Consider the following 20,432-nt stretch of genomic DNA (forward strand, 5'->3'; position numbering starts at 1 on the left):
AAACAATGTCATAAATGTGCAGACGTTTCAAGAGGGTATAGTACATGTTGCGAAATATGCATGCTGCACTGAATTAGAATGGCATTTTTACTGTTTTTCTTTTTAAACTGTCCTTATTTTAATTTTTTTAGGAAAGAATATTATCTGTTCAACTTTGTTTTATGAATTGTTCTCTGCGTGTAGACTCACAATCTAGACTGATTTTCCAAAATGTCTCGGGAGCAGCAGGCTGTTCTGCAGGCCAGGAAGGCTTTCTTGACTGGAAGATCTAAACCCCTGGACTACAGAATTAAACAACTTCAAAACTTAAAGCGATTTATTAAAGAAAAAACTACAGACATTGTCAATGCCATGAGAAAAGACCTCCATAAGGTGAATCAAAAGTGCAATCTCTGCATGTTTTGTTTGAATGTCTGTTTGTATTGAACACAATAGCTGTGTTTTCACAGACAGCAAATGCAACACAGCTGTTTGAGATCCTTGGCTTGGAGGGAGAAATCATTCTGGCTGTTAGCAGCTCCTCGTCCTGTGAATAAAAACCTTCTCACCATTGCAGATGATGTGTACATACAGCCAGAGCCTCTTGGTGTTGTGCCTATCATTGGGGCATGGGACTATCCAATAGCAGTTACCCTGCAGGCCCTTGTGGGTGCCATTGCTGCAGGTAAAGCACAAATCTTCTGTTTGTTGAGACTGTCAATATGCCATGTAATTTTTACTATGTTGAAAGGTAAAAAAAAACACCATAAAATATCACAAACATAGTCCATACAGCTTAATTGTACACTATATTTCAAGTCTTCTGAAGCCATACAATTTCTTTATGTGAGGAACAGATGTAGCTATTCACTAATATTCTCTTTATCATCATATCTGAAAGCTGCCTTTGATCCTTATGTTTCTGTAGGTAATGCTGCAGTTGTGAAACCTTCAGAAGTGAGCTTTCACACAGCCAAAGTTATGGAGCTCCTGCCACTCTACCTGGACCCTGTAATATTTCATTCAATGACATTGTCATTTTTAAAATATTATTTTCATTTTACTTGCTTAATTTTTGGGTGAACTATCCCTTTAATTCTACCTTATCTATTACTGTATTCAGGAGATGTATCAAGTGGTGACCGGAGGGGTTCCAGAGACCCAGGAGCTGCTGAAGCAGTGTTTCGACCACATCTTCTACACCGGGAGCAGCATGGTTGGGAAACTGGTTATGGAAGCTGCAGCTCGTCATCTTTAGAACTGGGTGGAAAAAGCCCCTGTTATATTGACAAAGATTGTGATATCAGAATTGCCTGCCGGTGAGTCTGCCATGAGTTATATAAACCTGAAAATAATATAACATTTAATAGTATAATATACAGTGCTGCTAGAAAGTTTGTGAACCCTTTAGAATTTTCTATATTTCTGCATAAGTTTGACCCAAAACATAATCCTGAAAGTAGACAAAGAGAACCCAATCAAACAAATGAGACAAAAATATTTGCTTTGTAATTTATTTATTCAGGAAAATGATCCAATATTACATATATGTGTGTGGCAAAAGTATGTGAATCTCTAGGATTAGCAGTTAATTTGAAGGTGAAATTAAAGTCAATTTTTTCTGAGGTGTTTTCAATCACTGAGATGACTATCAGGTGTCAGTGTGTACCCTGTTTTATTCAAAGAACAGGGATCTATCAAAGTCTTATCATGTTTGTGGAAGTGTATCATGGCACAAACAAAGGAGATCACTGAGGACCTTGGAAAAAGAGTTCATGTTGCTCATCAGGATGGAAAAGGTTACAAAACCATCTTTAAAGAGTTTGGACTTCACAAATCCACAGTCAGACAGATTGTGGACAAATGGAGGAAATTCAAGACCACTGTTACCCTCCCCAGGAATGGTTGACCAACAAAGATCACTCTAAAAGCAAGACTTGTAATAGTCCACGAGGTTGCAAAGGACGCCAGGGTAACGTCTAAGCAACTAAAGGCCTTTCTCACAATTGCTAATATTAATGTTCATGAGTCCATCAGGAGAACATAGAACAGCCATGGTGTGCATGAGTTGCAAGAAGAAAGCCACTGCTCTCCAAAAAAAATTGTTGCCCATCTGCAGTTTGCTGAAGATCATGTGGACAAGCCTGGAGAAAGGTTCAGTGGACATTTATGAGACCAAAATAGAACTTATTGGTTTAAACGATAAGCGTTATGTTTGGAGAAAAGAACACACTGCATTTCAGCATAAGAACCTTATCCCATCTATGAAACATGGAGATGGTAGTATCATGATTTGGGCCTGTTTTGCTGCATCTTGGCCAGGACAGCCTGCCATCATTGATGGAACAATGAATTCTGAATTATACCAGCAATTTCTAAAGGAAAATGTCAGGACATCTGTCCATGAACTGAGTCTCAAGAAAAAGTGGGTAATGCTGCAATCCAAGCACCCAAACACAACTCGTTCCACCAAACAATGGTTAAAGAAGAACAAAGTTAATGTTTTGGAATGGTTGAGTCAAAGTTCAGACCTTAATCCAATTGAAATGTTGTGGAAGGACTTGAAGCAAGCAGTTCATGGGAGGAAACCCACCAACATCACAGAGTTGAAGCGGTTCTGTATTGAGGAATGGGCTAAAATTCCTACAAGCTGTTATGCAGGACTTATCAGCAGTTACAAGAAATGTTTACCTGCAGTTATTGCTGCAAAAGGGGGTCACAGCAGATACTGAAAGCAAAAATTCACATACGTTTGCAACTCACAGATGTGTAACACTGCTTCATTTCTCTCAATAAATCAATGATAAAGTATATATTTTTGTCTTATTTGTTTGATTGGGTTCTCTTCGTCTACTTTCAGGACTTGTGTGAAAATCTGATGATGTTTTGGGTCATATTTATGCAGAAACAGAAAAATCTAAAGGGTTCACAAACTTTCAAGCAGCATTGTTTGTAGGGAATAATGGACGACTGGCCATTGAATTATTAGTGAAAAAAAGTTCACCCAAGTTGGTTATCTGGCCACAACGTGAACCAGATATTAGCATTTTTAACATTCGCATCCTGCGCTTTTTATACCTGCAAACAGCTATTTACAAATCACCCTTGGGCTTAACTTTTGGGGTAAATTTCCCTCTCCGCTTCCTGTGAAGTGATTTTCCTTATTGATGCTCCCTTTGGATTGAAATCTCACTTAAGTTGGCGGAATACCTGTACCTTGTTAAGTCGACTTCAAAGTCCACTTATAGTCGAATGGAACACACTTTGTTTCTGTACTGTATATGTGTGCGTTATATGGGAGAGAGAGCGGGAGAAAGAAAGCGTGATTTCAATAAAACTTAATTTCTGTGGGGAAAACGTGGTAATATTTTGTCATTTTTATCCTATTGCTTGTTATATTTATTCGCTTGGTCAGTGTTTTTGTGGGTGATGGTTCTTTTGCTGTAATAAGCTGTGAGGACTTTGATATAACTGAAATCGTTTTGAGAAGTGATATGGAACTCTAATGCAGTCAAGACCTGTTTTGAACCTTTTAAATAATGAAAATAATAATAATCAACCAATTTCCTCAGTATAATGAATGCTGCTTCCCAATGTTCTTGCATCCTTAGCCGCATCACTTGGAGGAAGTATATGAACTGCGGCCAGACCTGCATTGCAGCTGATTACATCCTCTGTGAATCCAGCATCCAAGACAAAGTGATTAATGAGATCCAGAAATGTATCCAGGTTTGTTTATATTTAGATGCTATTGCTCTTTTGACAATGTGACTTTTTGTCCTCATTGTCTTATTTATTTACTCACAGGAGTTTTATACAGATGACCCCAAGAGCTTTGCAGACTATGGACGAATTATTAACCAGCGGCATTTTAAGAGGATAATGGCACTTACAGAGGGTAGCACAGTGGCTGTTGGAGGAGACAGTGATGAATCAGAGTGTTACATTGGTATGTACTCATTTAGCAAAAGTTAAGGAAATATGTAATGTTGTCATGAGTTCATTTTTTGCCTTTGTGCTTCAGCTCCTACTGTTTTGAGGGATGTGACACCAGGATCTAAAGTGATGCAGGAAGAATTGAATAATTTGTATTTTCTCACAGGTCATTAAACAGATAATATCAGAGACATCTAGTGGAGCGCTTGTTGCCAATGACTGTCTGGTGCATTTCACTATAAGTGATTTGCCTTTTGGTGGGGTTGGTGAGTATCTTTGTACATTTTTATGGCTTTCTAAATCAGCAGAAATACATTGATTTACTATGTAATTGTAACAGGGAATAGTGGAACTGGTCACTACCATGGCAAATACAGTTTCGATCAGCTAAGTCACCTTCGCAGCTGTCTTATTAAGAAGCTGAACATGGAGAGAGTGAATCAGATGCGCTACCCACCCCATACAACGGAGAAGTTACGCTGGGCCCGTGTTTTACTCTTGAAGCAAGTTAATCTGACTCGCTGGTGTCAGGTGGCACAGGTTGCTATGCTTGCTGCACTGGCAGCCTTTGTGGTGCGGGTGAGATGTTTCTTCCAAATAGGTAAATGTAGTCAATAAGAGCTAAATATAATGTTTCCTACAGGATATTTAATAGTAGGCTACTTAAAAGTATAATATATGCAATGCATATACACTACCATTCAGAAGTTTGGGGTTGGTGATTTTTTTATTTAATTTTTTTTTTCTGTTTTGTTTTTGGCTAAAAACTGTAATATTCTAGAATATTTTTCCCATTTTAAATGACTTTTTTTTTTTCTTTTCTTTTTTATGTAAAATGTAAAAATTTAATTTATTCCTATGATGCAAAGAGATGCATTTTCAACAACCTTTATTCCAGTCTTCACTGTCACATAATCCTTCAGAAATCATTCTATGCTGATTTTTTTTGCTCAAGAAACAATTCTTTCATCAATGCTGACAACAGTTGTACTGCTTAATATTTTGTGGGAACCGTGATACATTTTTCAGGATCCTTTTGATGAACAAAGTTAGAAAAAAACAGCATTTATTTCAAATAAATTTCAGTTTTGATTAATTTAGTGCATCCTTGTTGAATAAAAGTATTAATTTTTCCAAAAAATAAAAATGATTGACCCTTAACTTTAATATTGTAATGTTTATAATCTTTCTATATTTGATTCAGTTTGAAGTATTACAGAAAGGCTCCGCCCCTGTTTTCTTGCTTTAATATGTATACAATAACCGTTTAAGTTCGTAACTATTGTCTAGTGACGTTAGTTTGGTCGAGTCGAGACGGCTGTGTTAATGGTGTCGTTTGAGTCGTGTAAAGGCTCTTTTTAAATATAATTTATCGTTTGTGTTCTTGTTTGCATACTGAATTTTGTCATTTGACTGAGGAACAACACTAATCCAACGTTCACGTTCGTAATGACGCTAAACAGCTGTAAGCAGGTCTGTCATTTGTGTGTGTGGCCGTGTAACATAACGCTGTTAGGGAAGGAGACAAAACGAGGCTGTAAAAAAACTATTTATGTAAGCAGTTTAGCTTAAAGTTGTGCTTTACATTCTTTTCTATGTGCTGAACATCATGTACCCCAAGGGAGCAGCCCTGACTCTGGAGTTTTTCCAAAGGTATATTTTGACAATGTTCCTTGTCCAGTTTAAAGTATAGTTAATTTTGCAATGCAAAGTGGCATTATAACTTTTTTTTTGTTTTTGTCTTTGACAAAGGAGCCTGTTGGGTATAAATCCAGAACGTGGGTCTAAAGCAGAAAAAAAGGGCACAAAACAATACAGCATTCCACCAAAACTGCTTCGATTCCTGTCAGACCTGAGTGACTTTCAGAATCCTTGGAAGATTTAAAGGTCATTACACACTCCCTTTTGATTTTCACACTTTCTCTCTCTCTGTTCATCTTTCTCCCCGTCTCTGTCTTTCCACAATACAAATCTATCTTTTATAATATAAATTATGTCAGAACAGTAATTGATTAATTTGTGACAAGAGTGTGCATAAAACATGTATATCCTGGCTGCTAAATGTCACTGTTCTGCCAGCAGAACTTGTTTACTTTAATATTTTGCAACAGAATGAGCCTATTTCCAAAAAACGGGAGTGTTCCTTTAACTAAGTGACCTTTAGGAATCACTATTGAAACACAGCATCTGAAAGTCTCCCAGAAAACTTTATTACACACAACTTGGTTAGACTTGAGGCTCTGACTTTCTAGTATTTTTATTTTTTGCTGAAACATTTTTTTTAAATTTATTAAAAGAAAAATACAATATTAATGTACAGTCATGGCCAAAAATATCGGCACCCTTGGTAAATATGATCATGAGGGATAAAAAGTACCCCATGTGTACAATGAAATATACTGCGGTATTTTTTATGTTGTGGGCCTATATTTCTGCTGGAGGTCCTGGACATCTTGTTTAGACACATGGCATCATGGATTCGATCAAATACCAACAGATAAAAAATCAATAAATGACTGACTCTGTTAGAAATCTTATAATGGGCCATGTTTGGATCTTCCAACCGGATCATAATCCAAACACAAACCTCAAAAACAACACAAAAATGGGTCACTGAGCACAAAACCAAGCTTCTGCTGGCCATTCCAGTCCTCTGACCTGAACCCTGTAGAAAATGAGTGAGGTGAACTGAAGAGAAGAAGCACCGTCATGGAGCTGTGAATCTGAAGGATCTGGAGAGATTCTGGATGAAGGAATGGTCTCTGATCTCTTGTCAGGTGTTCTCTAACCTCATCAGGTATTATAGGAGAAAATTTAGAGCTGTTAAACTGGCAAATGGAGGTTTCAAAAAGTATTGAATAAAAGGGCGCCGTTAATTGTGGCCAATGTGTATTAGAGAAAAACATTTATTTCATAATGATATTTCCTCCCATTTTAAATTCTTATTATCCACTGAAAGGTTAGATTTTTGTGATTTTTTTAAATAAAAGATCAAAAGGATTAACAATGCAGTTTAATTTTCATAGCCTTCTTTGATCATATTTACCAAGGGTGCCAATATTTTTGGCCATGACTGTACATTTTCATAACAATAAATTTAAACTTGAATAACTTTTCTTAATCTTTTGTTTTAAGTGATTTCATATAATCTGCAATCTGTAAAATTTCTTCTTTCATTAATTACAGCCATTTAATATATTGTTTTTGTCTTACAGCCAAAGAAGTAGCATCTGGAGAGGACCGAACCAATACAACATGACTGCTCTGTCATGATCCCTCTGGCTTCAGTGGGTGGATTCTGCATTGACAGTGTTCTTTTTCTTATGACCAATATACCTTCAGGATTACACATTAGACAGACAGCACACCCATGAGCAGGACCCTGACCTTTCTACGTCAATATGACAGTTGCCATTCTCTCTGAATGCCTTTTTAAAGGTACCTTTTTGTGTATTTTCAATTTAACCAAGGATTCAAACACGGCTTCACTCAACATAACCCTCCGTTAGGCTCTGTTATGTCTTAGTTCTGTGTCTAAAATGTACAATAATTTTGTACTTAAGAAAGCTCATGTTGATCTGCACTCTATTCCTGAACTGTATTGTTTTGTTTTTAGTTTTGTTTTTACTATAGATGCACCATTAAAACACAGAAAAAGTCCTGTTTTTTTATTGTGGGCAAACTGTCAATTAACAGAAAATGTTTGTTTTTTAATTACGGTACAAAGTCCGGGTAATGAGCTGCCAGTACTTTTTCCATTTTTTTACGGAATATTTTTTTACAGTGTACTTTCCCCCTTAATAGCTGGTAGATGGGAAAGTATGTTCCTGTTCATATGCCTTTAAATATCCGTTTTATTGTTCCTAGGAAGTCTGTACAATAGAATCCTTTGACCTTTATACTCTAGTCTAGATTGTTGTAAAATACAACTGTGCCTTACAATAATCCACTCTCTGATTTAGTCTTAAATGACATGTACCTTGAATTGTCCTCCTGTTGTGAAGTATTTCTCATGAAATTTTCATTTTTTTTTTTTTGTGCTTTGCAGAGGTTTTTGCGACGATGAGGACAACCTGAAGTTTGTCTCTTTGACCATCATCTTAGAGGACTGTTGATGTGATTTCTTGCATATTGAAGATGTTAATATGTCCAGCACTCACAGTTTAAACAGAAACGCCTCTTATGATCTTGTGGAATCAGATGATACAGATTTATGTCTTTATTGTTGCTTGGACTTCTGTTAACAAGTAATAATCATATGGTTTGACCATAGAACTCTTGATAATGTTTTATAATAGCTTTAATTCATTAGTCATTAGCAAGCATTATAAAATGAAGTAAAAACACCAATAAGAGTCTAACCACCTGATTGTTTTGTTTTTTAATTAATAAACGTTACAATAAATGACCCATGCTCTACTATTAATAATGTGATTTTGTGCATCATATTGAATAATGCCATCGCCTGTGGTACACCCACTTCAGTAGCTCTGTTCTGTCGTAAGTGGACATGTGTCCTGTAGATGCACCCATGCGCCGCCCTCTGATGATCATAATATAAGCGCTGCTGTCGCGATCAGATCTGCCGCACCGAAGCAATCCGCTATTCTGAACCTTTACAGACAAGTTTGTGTAAGTATTAGACAAAGATACGAAGTGAGTTTATGTTTCCCGAATGGTTGCATGACTTTTACAAACAGATTTCCTCTTTTATACATTTGCTGTCTAAACATGAACTAACTGTAAATGTTGTTGTTGTAGAATCTCCATAAATGTGCTGCTTGTTTTAAACTCGCTTATTCCCAGCAGTAACCAACTTTTGAGTTTAAAGAGTCTAAACCGAAATGTCAACTATGAATGAAAGTGTACATTGTTTTGATGTTTGTGAACATTTGTTCGTGAGTTTTAAACAGTCACGTGACCAGAGCTGTCTCACTACGGTACGGTTGTTCCCTAATAATGTCTGTAAAAACCACAGTCTATGGTAAAAACAAAAAAAACATGTCTTATATTTAAAATTGAATGAATAGAATTATAAGATTAATTCAAAATGCCTAATTTTAAAGAAAGATAACAAAAACAAATCAAAATTGGGAGGAATTTTTTCAACTATTAGCCTTTTCCACAGTTACAATTTTCTTTGTTTGTAATAAAAATTTAATAATAACCAAACATTCTCCCAATTGAGATCACCAACAATCTCCAGTAAGCAATGTGTGATTTGGTCTTTTTTTTTAAACAGAGGGCAAATAGCTTCATTATTATTTTAAAAAGATTTTGCCAACAGTGCTTGATGATGAAAGGCAGAGTTTCTCATGTATTTTGTCTGTTAGTCACACATTAATAGGAAAGAAAGGCCACACCAAGCTATAAAGATAATGTTCCACATTAAGAAAATTTCATAAAGTATTTTAATCAAGAAATCGCAAGTACTAATCAGTATAAGTATTAATTGGGGTGGAAAAATAAAAGATAAAAATGTTGGCCTTAACAAATCAAATATATAGGTTCTACACATTTTCCATAATAAATTAAACAATAATTGATCAAAACCTGGCAATATTTCTATCTACAGTGGATAACATAGTAGGTCAGAAGAGCATGACTTGTGGACAGGTTTCACAATTAACTTTAGAAAAGACCTCTTGAAACCACAAACCCTTGTCTTTCAGTCTTTTGAGATAAAAGTTATTTTCAGTCTTCCACACAGCATCATCTTTTGCCATTGTGCCCATAGAACATTGTTGAGCTACCTGATGAGTAAAATACCTTCATTTCTGAACTGAAATGGCCAATGGAATTCCCAGAAAGCTGACATAATTTTGTTCACAATTTTATCAGCTACGACAAATTCCTGCTCATGATCAGTCTAAATAGGATCAGAATTGGCTATCCTCTGTACTGAATATTCAAACAGAATATTCAGTTTTCTTGTTGGAATTTTAGTTGACTTTTAAGAAATGTAACTTTTTGTCTGCTCAAACCTGCAGGAAATATATAATTCAGACCTGTACAAATGGAGAAGCAGGTTGTGGATGGGTTGAGGGAGGTCTTCCAGTCAGGCAGATCCAGACCCCTGCAGTACAGAAAACAGCAGCTCAGAGGCCTGCACCGCCTCATCACTGAACACCAAGCAGACATCGATCAAGCTCTAAAACAAGACCTCAACAGGGTACAGCAGTCATTTTGACAATTTCCTTAAAAGCTATAAAATATTAATTCAGTAGCAACACTGAATGTTTTTATTGCCATTGAAGTCATTCAGTGTTACTGAATGCTAACTCTTTATTGTCACTGTCATCAAACAGAATACATATAACACTTCACTCTTTGAGCTGATCGGCATTGAGAATGACGTCAAGTTGGCGGAAAGCGACATGGCAGACTGGGCAGCTCCTCGGTCTGTAAAGAAGAATCTCAACAGCGCACTGGACGATGTTTATATAAAGCCTGAACCTTTGGGTGTTGTGCTAATAATTGGAACCTGGAACTACCCTTGGGCCATGATCCTGCAGCCCCTGGTTGGAGCCATTGCAGCTGGTAGTAGGATTGCTTTACTAATTACCAACCAATATGAAAAGATGTGTTCAGTCATGCTACTTCCACAATATAAAGCATGTACAAACAGAACAAAATGTTTGGCGGGACTTGAATTTATCTATTGGGGATAAATTGGATTATAAAACAATGATAAATACAGTAGGAGGTGATGAAAGTTGATAAAGCGTGTCTAATTATGACAACTTAAAATACATTTTAGTGATAATTGTAGGAAGTATAGATCTTGTTGGACAATATCTGCTCAGCTCGTGCTGCTGGCATTAATGAAGCTTTCTCAGAATTACAGGAATTGGGATACAAGGTAAGGTCAGGAGAACCCTAGCAGATCTAGACAAGTGGTGCTGGGGAGGTGGAGTGCTAAAGCAAATTCTAATGCTTCACAGTACTGAGCTGGTTAAGGTTGGGATGGGAATAACAAGGTTGCGTAGACTGGAATGAGAGATCCTGTCGCCAATAGCCCCATGGTTAGTGCACTGACAGACAGCGCAACTGTTGTCTCCCAATTATCCTATCTATAAAAGGCATAAAAAACAACGAAAAAAAGGAAGGAGAGATCAATTGACTGCACTGCTGGCTTTGAACAACTTTGAATCTCTTTTAGCTCATTAAGAAGCATCACCAACTCCAATTGAGATTTCAGCTCCACACTGTTTTCCACTTCCTTTTGTTGTTTAGGCAATGCAGCTGTTTTGAAACCGTCGGAGCTGAGTGAGCACTCTGCTAGACTTATGAAAGAACTGCTTCCTCTATATCTGGATAAGGTTCATAAACTCATTTTGTTTCTATAATTCAGTCTCATGATTGTTGTTCAAGGTTTTTGAGAACAGCTTGACAAACATTTGGATCATTTTAGGAGATGTATCAAGTGGTGACAGGAGGGGTTCCAGAGACCCAGGAGCTGCTGAAGCAGTGTTTCGACCACATCTTCTACACCGGGAGCAGCATGGTTGGGAAACTGGTTATGGAAGCTGCAGCTCGTCATCTCACACCAGTGACTTTAGAACTGGGTGGAAAAAGCCCCTGTTATGTTGACAAGAACTGTGACATTGCTGTGGCATGCCGGTAATATACCGTTTTATGGGATAATTCAGCCAAAAATGAAAATTCATCATTTACTCCCCTTTAGGTTGTTCCAAACCTGTTTGATTTTCTTATTCAATGCAAAACAAACTGAAAAATGTCTCAGCGTTGATTTGTCTATGCAATGTAAATCGATGGGATCCAATATTATTTTGGACCCCATTGATTTTAATTGAAAGAAACAAATCCATATGAATGTCTTCATGAGAGTGAGTAAATAATGACAGAATTTTAATTTTCAATTCCTAATATCTTAAGACTTTAGGACTTAAAACCTCTAATTTAAAGCTCTGGGAAACATTATCAGCTGAAATAACAGATTTCCAAATGTCTTTGTATCAGACGAATAACGTGGGGGAAGTTTGCAAATTGTGGCCAGACATGCATTGCCCCTGACTACATTCTGTGTGAGCCAAGCATCCAGGACAGGATAGTCGAAGAGATTCAAAAAACACTACTGGTGCATACTTTTTTTTTTAAAACAAAATTGTAGTCCATGTGCATGTTGATAGTAAGACATGACCTAGAATCTTAACTAATTTCAGGAGTTCTACCAAAAGGACCCTAAAAGCTCTCCAGATTATTGCCGAATCATTAATACACGTCACTTTGACAGAGTATTGGCTCTAATGAATGAATGCACTATTGCTCTTGGAGGAGAGAGTGATCGCTCACAGTGTTACATAGGTAAGGACCATTTTTACTGCCAGTAATAAAGGCATGAGTTTTATCAGTTGAGTTTAGTAAATCAAAAGCATGCATTTTTCTTCACCACCAGCTCCTACGATTCTGAAGGATGTTTTACCCCATTTCAAAATCATGCAAGAAGAAATCTTTGGACCACTGCTGCCAATTGTCACTGTTAATGGCTTGAGTGAGGCCATAAATTTTATCAATGCAAAAGAAAAGCCATTGGCGCTCTATGTGTTTTCCTCTGATAAAACGGTATTCTTTTCATTACCAGTTTTTTTTGGAAGGCAGAAAAAATGCAATTTTAAGTGGGTTTCAATATGTCCAAGTTAATTTCTTCTTTTTTTTCTATTTAGGTGATTAAGCGAATGTTAACTGAAACCAGCAGTGGAGGAGTGACTGTTAATGATGTCTTGATGCATTACACTGTCGATACCTTACCTTTTGGAGGTGTAGGTAAGCCAACCAATAAGATGTAAAGACACACAAGACAAGTAATGTTTAGGATGAATTTGCTCTATTACAACTATTAAATTTAACCATTATATAAATCCGATAAAAAATCACTTTAAATAAATTAAGACATTGTATATAATGATATAATGAAATTAAAATGAGCTGTTATATTAAATTACATTTAATTCTATTTATATATTTGAATAACCAGCTCTTAAATAAATAAATTTAATTATACAGGATATTGATCTGAGAAATATATCTGTTTGTCTCAATCAATCATGTTTTTCCACTCTCATTCTTTTTAAGGAAACAGTGGAATGGGCAGATATCATGGGAGACACACCTTTGACCAGCTGAGTCACCATCGTGCCTGTCTCATCAAGTCTTTTGCTATGGAGAGTTTGAATGATGCCCGTTACCCTCCACTAACAGCAGCCCGACTGAACAAGGCTAAGTTTTTCATGCAGCACCGCTTCTGCAGCTGTAGTGGCATATGTGTGTGGGCTGTCATCGCAACCCTATTGGCAATTGGTCTGCTTGTTGCCTTAATAGTCGTGCTGGTATAGGTAAAATCTTTTTACAGCTTATACCATGGCATTGTTGTTTACTTGATTCTTGATTTTGGGTGTGTATTCGATTCTAAGTAATGTTCTATTGTCATTTATTCCATATTTATGCATTTTAGTCATGGTTTTATTCAGTTTGTTCAGAAATAGCATGTGATTGAACTTCCTGTCACGGTTTGCCTATTTGGTTAATGAGTATTTCCTAACAGACTGCCTTTTGGATCAAGCTTTGTTTAATTACTGAAGACTTTCCATTCCTCTAACAATGAATGATTGTTCATAATCAGTCTTCCTTCCCACTTGCACAGGAGACTCCAGTTTGAAGCAACATTCTCCTCAGAATAATTTTAATCTCAGATAGAATACTTGAATCATATTTGTACAAATATGAAATGTTTTTATTATTCTGATATAAACCAGTGTTTAACATGTACATTTTCTTTTCAAATGTAGACACTTTTTTTCAGTATACTAAAAGAGTATACTTTAATCTTCTAAATACAATTAATAAGACGTTTTATATGGATTTTTTCTACTCATGTAGAGAATTTGAGCTGCTGAATTGAGCAAAATCTGCACATTTAGATCTTCTAAACAAGTTAGCATTATTTCTGTGATGCAGCAGTACAATGCAAGCATTGTTTCCCATTGTTCCTGTTGTTATCCAGCTTATCTTCTTTATGCGGTGGAGCGTTTTAACACATGAGCATTCTTCTACATTTGTTAAAAATTATTTACTAATTACTATTACTACTTGGTGTTGTTATCTAACATTTTGATATAATATTAGTCCTGTCTACAATGATAATTGAATCTACTATAATATTAGACAACAGAGATCTTTATAATATTGACTGTCCAGTAATTTTAAATATATTCTATTTGAGCATTTAATGTTATTATATCATGTGGATTTGTTATTAATGATCTATTTTGTATTTGATGTTGATTTAATTTAATAGGTAACAGTTACAGTATTACTGTTGAGATTACAACATCTTGATGCATTTTGATCCTGTTTTAAATTCATATCTACAACTGCCCTCAATATCCAGATGATGGCACTCTCTTATAATTTAACATCTCTTATAAAACCTGGATGTCTGCACCTTCATCAGTAAGATGTTGGCTTAATTATATCAACAAAATAAAACTGTTATTATCCTCCTCAACCAATAAAGTGGATTATGATTTTTTTTTCTCTTCTTTGAATGAATGAGCTAAATCTAGTTTAATTCAATTGCATTATTATTTTATTCAAGCTCAAAACTGCATGCTCAAGTCTGTATTTCCTTCAGGGTTGGTGTGTCATTCCTCCTCAGGTGTCTGTCTGTCAAAAAGCCAACACATATTCATCCATATGTCCATTTTTTTTTGCTTTCAGCTTTCCATTGCCTGTTACACAATCTATCTGACTTAAAGCTAGTACATATTTTATTCACATAGCTGACAGCAAATATACACATCTGCTGCAGTTTGTCAAGCTCAGTACATTAGACAGACATATGATGAATAATTACTCCAAAATGGCAGAAATGACAAGTATTTCACAGTAAATAAAATTGTTATTGCTGTTCAGGAATGTAAAGATTAACAAAATGCCACAGAAATGAAAATAGCGTGACAGTAGGATTTACAGTATTTAGCAGGGTTCACCACATTCCATGCATTACTGCCTAAAGGGGCGTTCACAAAGCCATTTAATTGTTAGAGGTCATCAACTCACTGTATTGTTGCTAGTATGCATTCCTGTCTGACGTCTGTATCCAGCAGCGATGTGTGTGCATTCCCATTGGGAGTCACAGAATCACATTCACATAAACATCAACTCTGTTCAACTTGACTTATGATGGGCCTATTTGTTGAACTTTCTATTTATCAAATAATCCTGGAAAATAATGTACTACTGTTTCCACTGTTTTCAACATGAATAATGTTTCAGATGTTTCAAATTTGCGTTTTAGAATGATTTCTGAAGGATCATGTGACACTGAAGACTGGAGCAATGAAGCTGAAAATTAAGCTTTGCATCACAGGAATAAATTATATTTTCAAATGGAAAACAGCTATTTTAAATAGTAATAATATTTCACAATATTGCTGTTTTTACTGCATTTTGAGCATATAAATGCTGCCTTGATGATCATATGAGGCAAATTTAAAAACATTAAAATCTCACCAATTGTGTATACTTGAATGGGGAAAGATACACAAATGATACTGTAACTAGACCAGCATGAATAAATATGTTGATATATATATATATATTAATTGCATTCAGATTATGACCGTGGTGTTGAAGCTTTGCAATGCAAAATCCTCATCTTTAGTAATCATGTGTCCCTCTGTATCACTTTCTGTCATCTGTCCTACCATCTAGTATGTAAAAAAAAAAGGAAAGAAAGAAAGAAAGAAATCGGAGCTCCAGTGTTTCAGTTTCGATGGAAACACATTAACCCCTAACCTTGACATATTAGGTGGCTATGAATGTGAGCGCTAAGTGACTGCTCCTCCCACGCAATGCCTGCTTTTTTCCATTCACAACGCTGTTTAAACACTTTTACCCTCTGTGTTTACTTTCTTGTCTCTGCCAACAGATTGTTGGGGAGCAATATGACTAATCGACTGGCCCTAAATGTAAAATCTTGTATACTGTCACAAATTCACACCTTTGACATCCCAGATATTGCAGTTTCTTCTCAACAGGCTGTCCTAGAGGTACCTGGATGGAAATAATGTACATCTAATCTGAACATGCAAAAAAAAAAAAGCAAAACAAAATCACTGAAAAATGCTATACTAATTATGCATTGTTGCTTGCATAGTTCACCCCAAAATTAAACTTTGCTGAAAATGTACTTACCCTCAGGCCATCCAAGATGTAAATGAGTTTTTTTTTTTTTTTTTTTTAGATTTTTGAAAAAAATGTAGAGATGTATCATCACAAACAGCTGATAAAAAAACACTGTTTCTTTAACAATGAGAACAGACCTGCAACCCACCGATTGGAAACCACTGCTCTACTGTGTATGTACAAATACTGTTTCCCTCAAATAAAGCACCTTTGCTCACAGACTGAAGAATTTCTTAATCTTAATTTTACTTTGATCATTATTGTGAGTGTCACGACATGCTGTTTAGACGGCTGTGAAGGCCCAGCTGGCCCAAGTTACTTCCGCTTCACATCCTCTTCCTGCTGTGAACTGCTTTCTCATACTGTCCTGATATAATATGTAAGCAGAGCTTTATTCAGAAGAATCAAGGATTGAGTTTCATTGTAAACAAGCAGCAATTTAAATGAAGTTCCAAACGTAGATTCGGGAGGAACCTAATCATTCAGTCCTGTCAATCATCATTATGAGCCTATATAAGTAACTCTCACTGCACCGTCCCAGCGTCAATTCTTCCGGCATCCCTCCACCTCCCCAACTCCTCCTCTATTTCTGTTTTTCTCCCTCTAGGTAGTACCACAATGGGGGGTTGAACTCGGCACTCAAGCCGAGCCTCGGGTTCGAGCCTCCATTGAGGACAGCAAGCCAAGTTCGTTTACCATTAACCATCAGGACTGGATGGGCAGGCAAACTCGTGAATATATAGTTTAATGTATCTGAGGAGTTGTATCCATAGGCATTCCCTCCCTTCATGAGGGAATTAGTGGAAAATCCAGTGTTTTTCTTTAGCCTACAGTCTCTCTTTCTCTCTCTGTCTTCCAACCACAACTTTTGCCTTCCTCTGACTAACCTTGCTCTGCTTTGTGGAGGCTTTAAGTAAAGGATAGATGTTCCTTGTCGAGGTCCTGATGACCCTGTCAGGGTTTGTTTTTGCCATAATATCCGACCTGGCCCATTCACATTGAGAAAACTGCTCCAACGCATATAAACCCCTTTCACGAGACTCAACGTAAATCCTCCAAAGTATCTTAATATTTTATTTTTTTAATGTATGTATATTTATAACACTGTATATTATATTACCTTAAATTACAAATAACTAATTAACGCTAATGCCAGGTGTTTCTAATACAGCATCTATCTGAGTGATGGTAAATTTGACATCGTTCTCTCTTCTGACCTGCTGTTACCTCTCTGTTTTTTTTTTTCTTTTTTTCTAAAGTCATGAAAACACTATTGTGGAGTTTTTCTTTTGCTATTTGAGCAAATGTGAATGCAAAAAAATGTATTTGTGGTAGTCTGCCATTCACTGCTAAGTTTACCTAACTATGATAACTTTAAAAGCAGTATAGAGTATGGGCGACATTATCATTATTGGTGTGAACAGGCTTTTACTGTAGACGACATTATCACATTTAATATACAGCTAATTAAATAAACACACCAACTTTAAGTAGTAATGTGTTGATATAGTGCATTACATCAAAAATCTTCCTAGCAACACTGTCGTTGTCAGCTGAATCTGTCTCTGAGAGTTTTCACTGCAGTCCTTGTTCCAAGGTCAAAAAGTGAGAAAGTCTCTCATGCATTTTCACCCCTCACTCTACAACAGACCCTTCATGATGCAGCGACTGAAGTATCCTAAGCCAAGAGCTCTCAGGGCTGCTAACAAAGGCTCGTGAAGCATATAAGAGAGCCCCTTGTCCTTCACCATGGTCTACAAGGATTTCTGCCCAAATTTGCTGTGTTTTGAGCCTTCAACACATTGTTGAGGCCTTTGTTTGGAAGGGTGTAGGTGCAGCAGTTTTTCACAGTGTCCCAGTAATAGAGGGGGGCTAAATCTAAAGAGTGCCTGAGCAGCTTTCTTGGGGGGGAGAGCGGTTTTTTTTCAGGCTGAAAATAAACATGTAGCTGAGTGGATTCTCAGCAGGAGGCCTCTGCCAGGCCGAGTCATGTGCAACTCAGATAGACTTTGATACTAAGGCTTTAGACAATGAACAGTGCTTGAATATAAAATGCCAGGCAGATAATTTGCATTTAGTACAGTCATTATTTCACTGAAGACCTCAGCAGAATATATTAGGAGCAAACAAATAGAATTGACCTCTAATTATAGGCTCAAGAATCACTGCTTTTCTTCAGATATTTTAAGAATGAAGAAATGTGATATTGCAAAACATTTTTATCCGCTGCTTTTCATTTAAAAAGTAGCATGATTAAAAACTTGGGACACTCTGAATTAAAAGAGCAAATGCTATTGCTAATGTTTCTATGATACTAACCCTGTATTCCGGTTAGCAGACTTTCAACCCCAAATAGTATTTAAGATTTCTAATCTCAAATTACTAATTGGGGTGTATATGCAAACAGGGTATTTTTAAGTTGGGTATTGCATATTTACAAGGTTAAGATGCATGAATGCCACTACAAAGTTGTAATTATGAGTGGGAAACTCAGGAGTTGCTTTGAGCAATGAGTTTCTGAATTTGGGGGCATATCAGAGATAAAACATGGTTAATGCAATGAATGCAGTGTCTGTAATTGACAACAGACTATCTTTGTCGGTCAGTAACCATTAAGTTAGACTCGACACACTCAATAGAATGTTATATTATACGTATTAGTTCATCTTTAATAACTCTGATGCTGCTTCTAAAATATGTTGTTGTTGATTAAATTTACTACTTTTACATCTTCCTCCCTAGTTTATGACATCACGACTCAGAGAGCTTTCGATTAAATTGCAGTGCTTTGGGGATCGAGTGTTTTCAGCTGTGTCTTTAGAAAGGTTGGTGAAGCCAGTACAGTGTATACATGCTGTCTTCTTCTTCCCACTGGGTATGTTGCTCTACCCCATTCCGAAGCTGTCAGAGAGCAGCAGTGTTCTGCCACTGGGACAGTGATGTTGCATAGTCTCACTATACTGTGTTCTCCTTCTCAAAGCACTCTTTACTTCATATGACTAGAAAATGCTCACAGGCCACGAAAGAAAATCCACAGTTACCACTTACCATTTTGCTGAGTCAAAAACTGAACACAGAAGCTCATACACACGTGCAGGGTCAAATGTATGTGTTTTCTTGTTTAACTCTCCAACGGATTTTATTGCCACCAGTACTTAACCCTTATAGGGACAGTTCACCCAAAAATGAAAATTCCGTCATAATTCATTCGTGTCATTCCAAATATGTTTCTTTGTTCTGTTGAACAGAAGGTATTTTGAGAAATTGTTACTAAAATGGTTTGTTTACCAACATTCTTCAAAATATCTAAATATACATCTATCATGACAACTCTCTGAAGTATTTAGCATAGTAATTAATATGACAATGTTAATGTATTTGATCTTGGTGGAATAGATCTTCTACGCTGCTGAATTGTTGCTGTTGTTGGTTATTGCTGTTGTTGTAGATTTTTGCTGCTGCGGCAAAGCAAGTACATGAACTTGCTACTGCCAATACATACTGTGAGTATTAACCCTAACCCTAAGTCGTGGCCTAATGGTTAGAGAGTCGGACTCGTAATCCAAAGGTTGCCACGACTGAGGTGCCCTTGAGCAAGGCACCGGACCCCCAACTGCTCCCTGGGCGCCGCAGCATAAACGGCTGCCCACTGCTCCGGGTGTGTGTTCACGGTGTGTGTGTGTTCACTGCTGTGTGTGTGCATGTTGGATGGGTTAAATGCAGAGCACAAATTCTGAGTATGGGTCACATTAAGACATACTGCTGCTTCACAAACAGCATATAAAATAACCCGTAGCAGATATAGGTGGAGCTGGGGAAGGTGGAGGGTTTCAGAGGAACTCTGAAAGAGCAATGTGAACTGTTCTAGTGAATGCATTTAAATGTAAATCAGCAAGTTAATTGGCTGCATATGCAGCAACATTAACCAATCAGATTGTGCCAAGTAGTTTAAAGGTATAGTTCACCCAAAAATGAAAATTCTGTCATTAATTACTCACCCTCTTGTCGTCCCAAACCTGTAAGACCTTTGTTCATCTTCGGAACACAAATTAAGATATTTTTGAAACCGGAGAGTTCTCTGACCCTCCATAGATAGCAACACAACTGAAATGTTCCCAGGTTCAGAAATGTAGCAAGGACATCGGTAAAATAGTCAATGTGACACCAGTGGTTCAACCGTAATTTTGTGAAGCTACGAGAATACTTTTTGAGCACAAAGAAAACAAAAATAACAACTTTATTCAACAATTCTTCTCCTCATTCCATCTGCTGTGGCGTGTCACCATTGTAGAGAGTATCACAACGCA

At 36.8% G+C, this 20,432-nt stretch overlaps 1 protein-coding gene and 1 pseudogene across 2 annotated transcripts; both read left to right on the top strand.

Moving 5' to 3' along the window:
* Nucleotides 1–210: 210 nt before the first annotated feature.
* On the top strand, nt 211–8,030 carry LOC306851719 (aldehyde dehydrogenase family 3 member A2-like; annotated as a pseudogene). Its single transcript has 10 exons — nt 211–372; nt 450–664; nt 908–990; nt 1,103–1,298; nt 3,591–3,708; nt 3,787–3,928; nt 4,004–4,181; nt 4,256–4,494; nt 5,668–5,693; nt 7,964–8,030. The product of its transcript is annotated as an aldehyde dehydrogenase family 3 member A2-like (transcript).
* A 423-nt stretch (nt 8,031–8,453) lies between these two features.
* Nucleotides 8,454–14,467, top strand: aldh3a1 (aldehyde dehydrogenase 3 family, member A1). Its single transcript, XM_079387141.1, has 10 exons — nt 8,454–8,547; nt 9,906–10,087; nt 10,224–10,455; nt 11,152–11,237; nt 11,330–11,538; nt 11,899–12,016; nt 12,102–12,243; nt 12,335–12,501; nt 12,603–12,702; nt 13,012–14,467. The coding sequence occupies exons 2-10, from the start codon at nt 9,932–9,934 to the stop codon at nt 13,269–13,271; spliced, it is 1,470 nt and encodes a 489-aa protein (XP_079243267.1). The 5' UTR covers nt 8,454–8,547; nt 9,906–9,931; the 3' UTR covers nt 13,272–14,467.
* The last annotated feature ends 5,965 nt before the right edge of the window (nt 14,468–20,432 follow it).

The sequence above is a fragment of the Barbus barbus genome (genome assembly GCF_936440315.1).
Source record: "Barbus barbus genome assembly, chromosome: 31".
Taxonomy (NCBI): domain Eukaryota; kingdom Metazoa; phylum Chordata; class Actinopteri; order Cypriniformes; family Cyprinidae; genus Barbus; species Barbus barbus.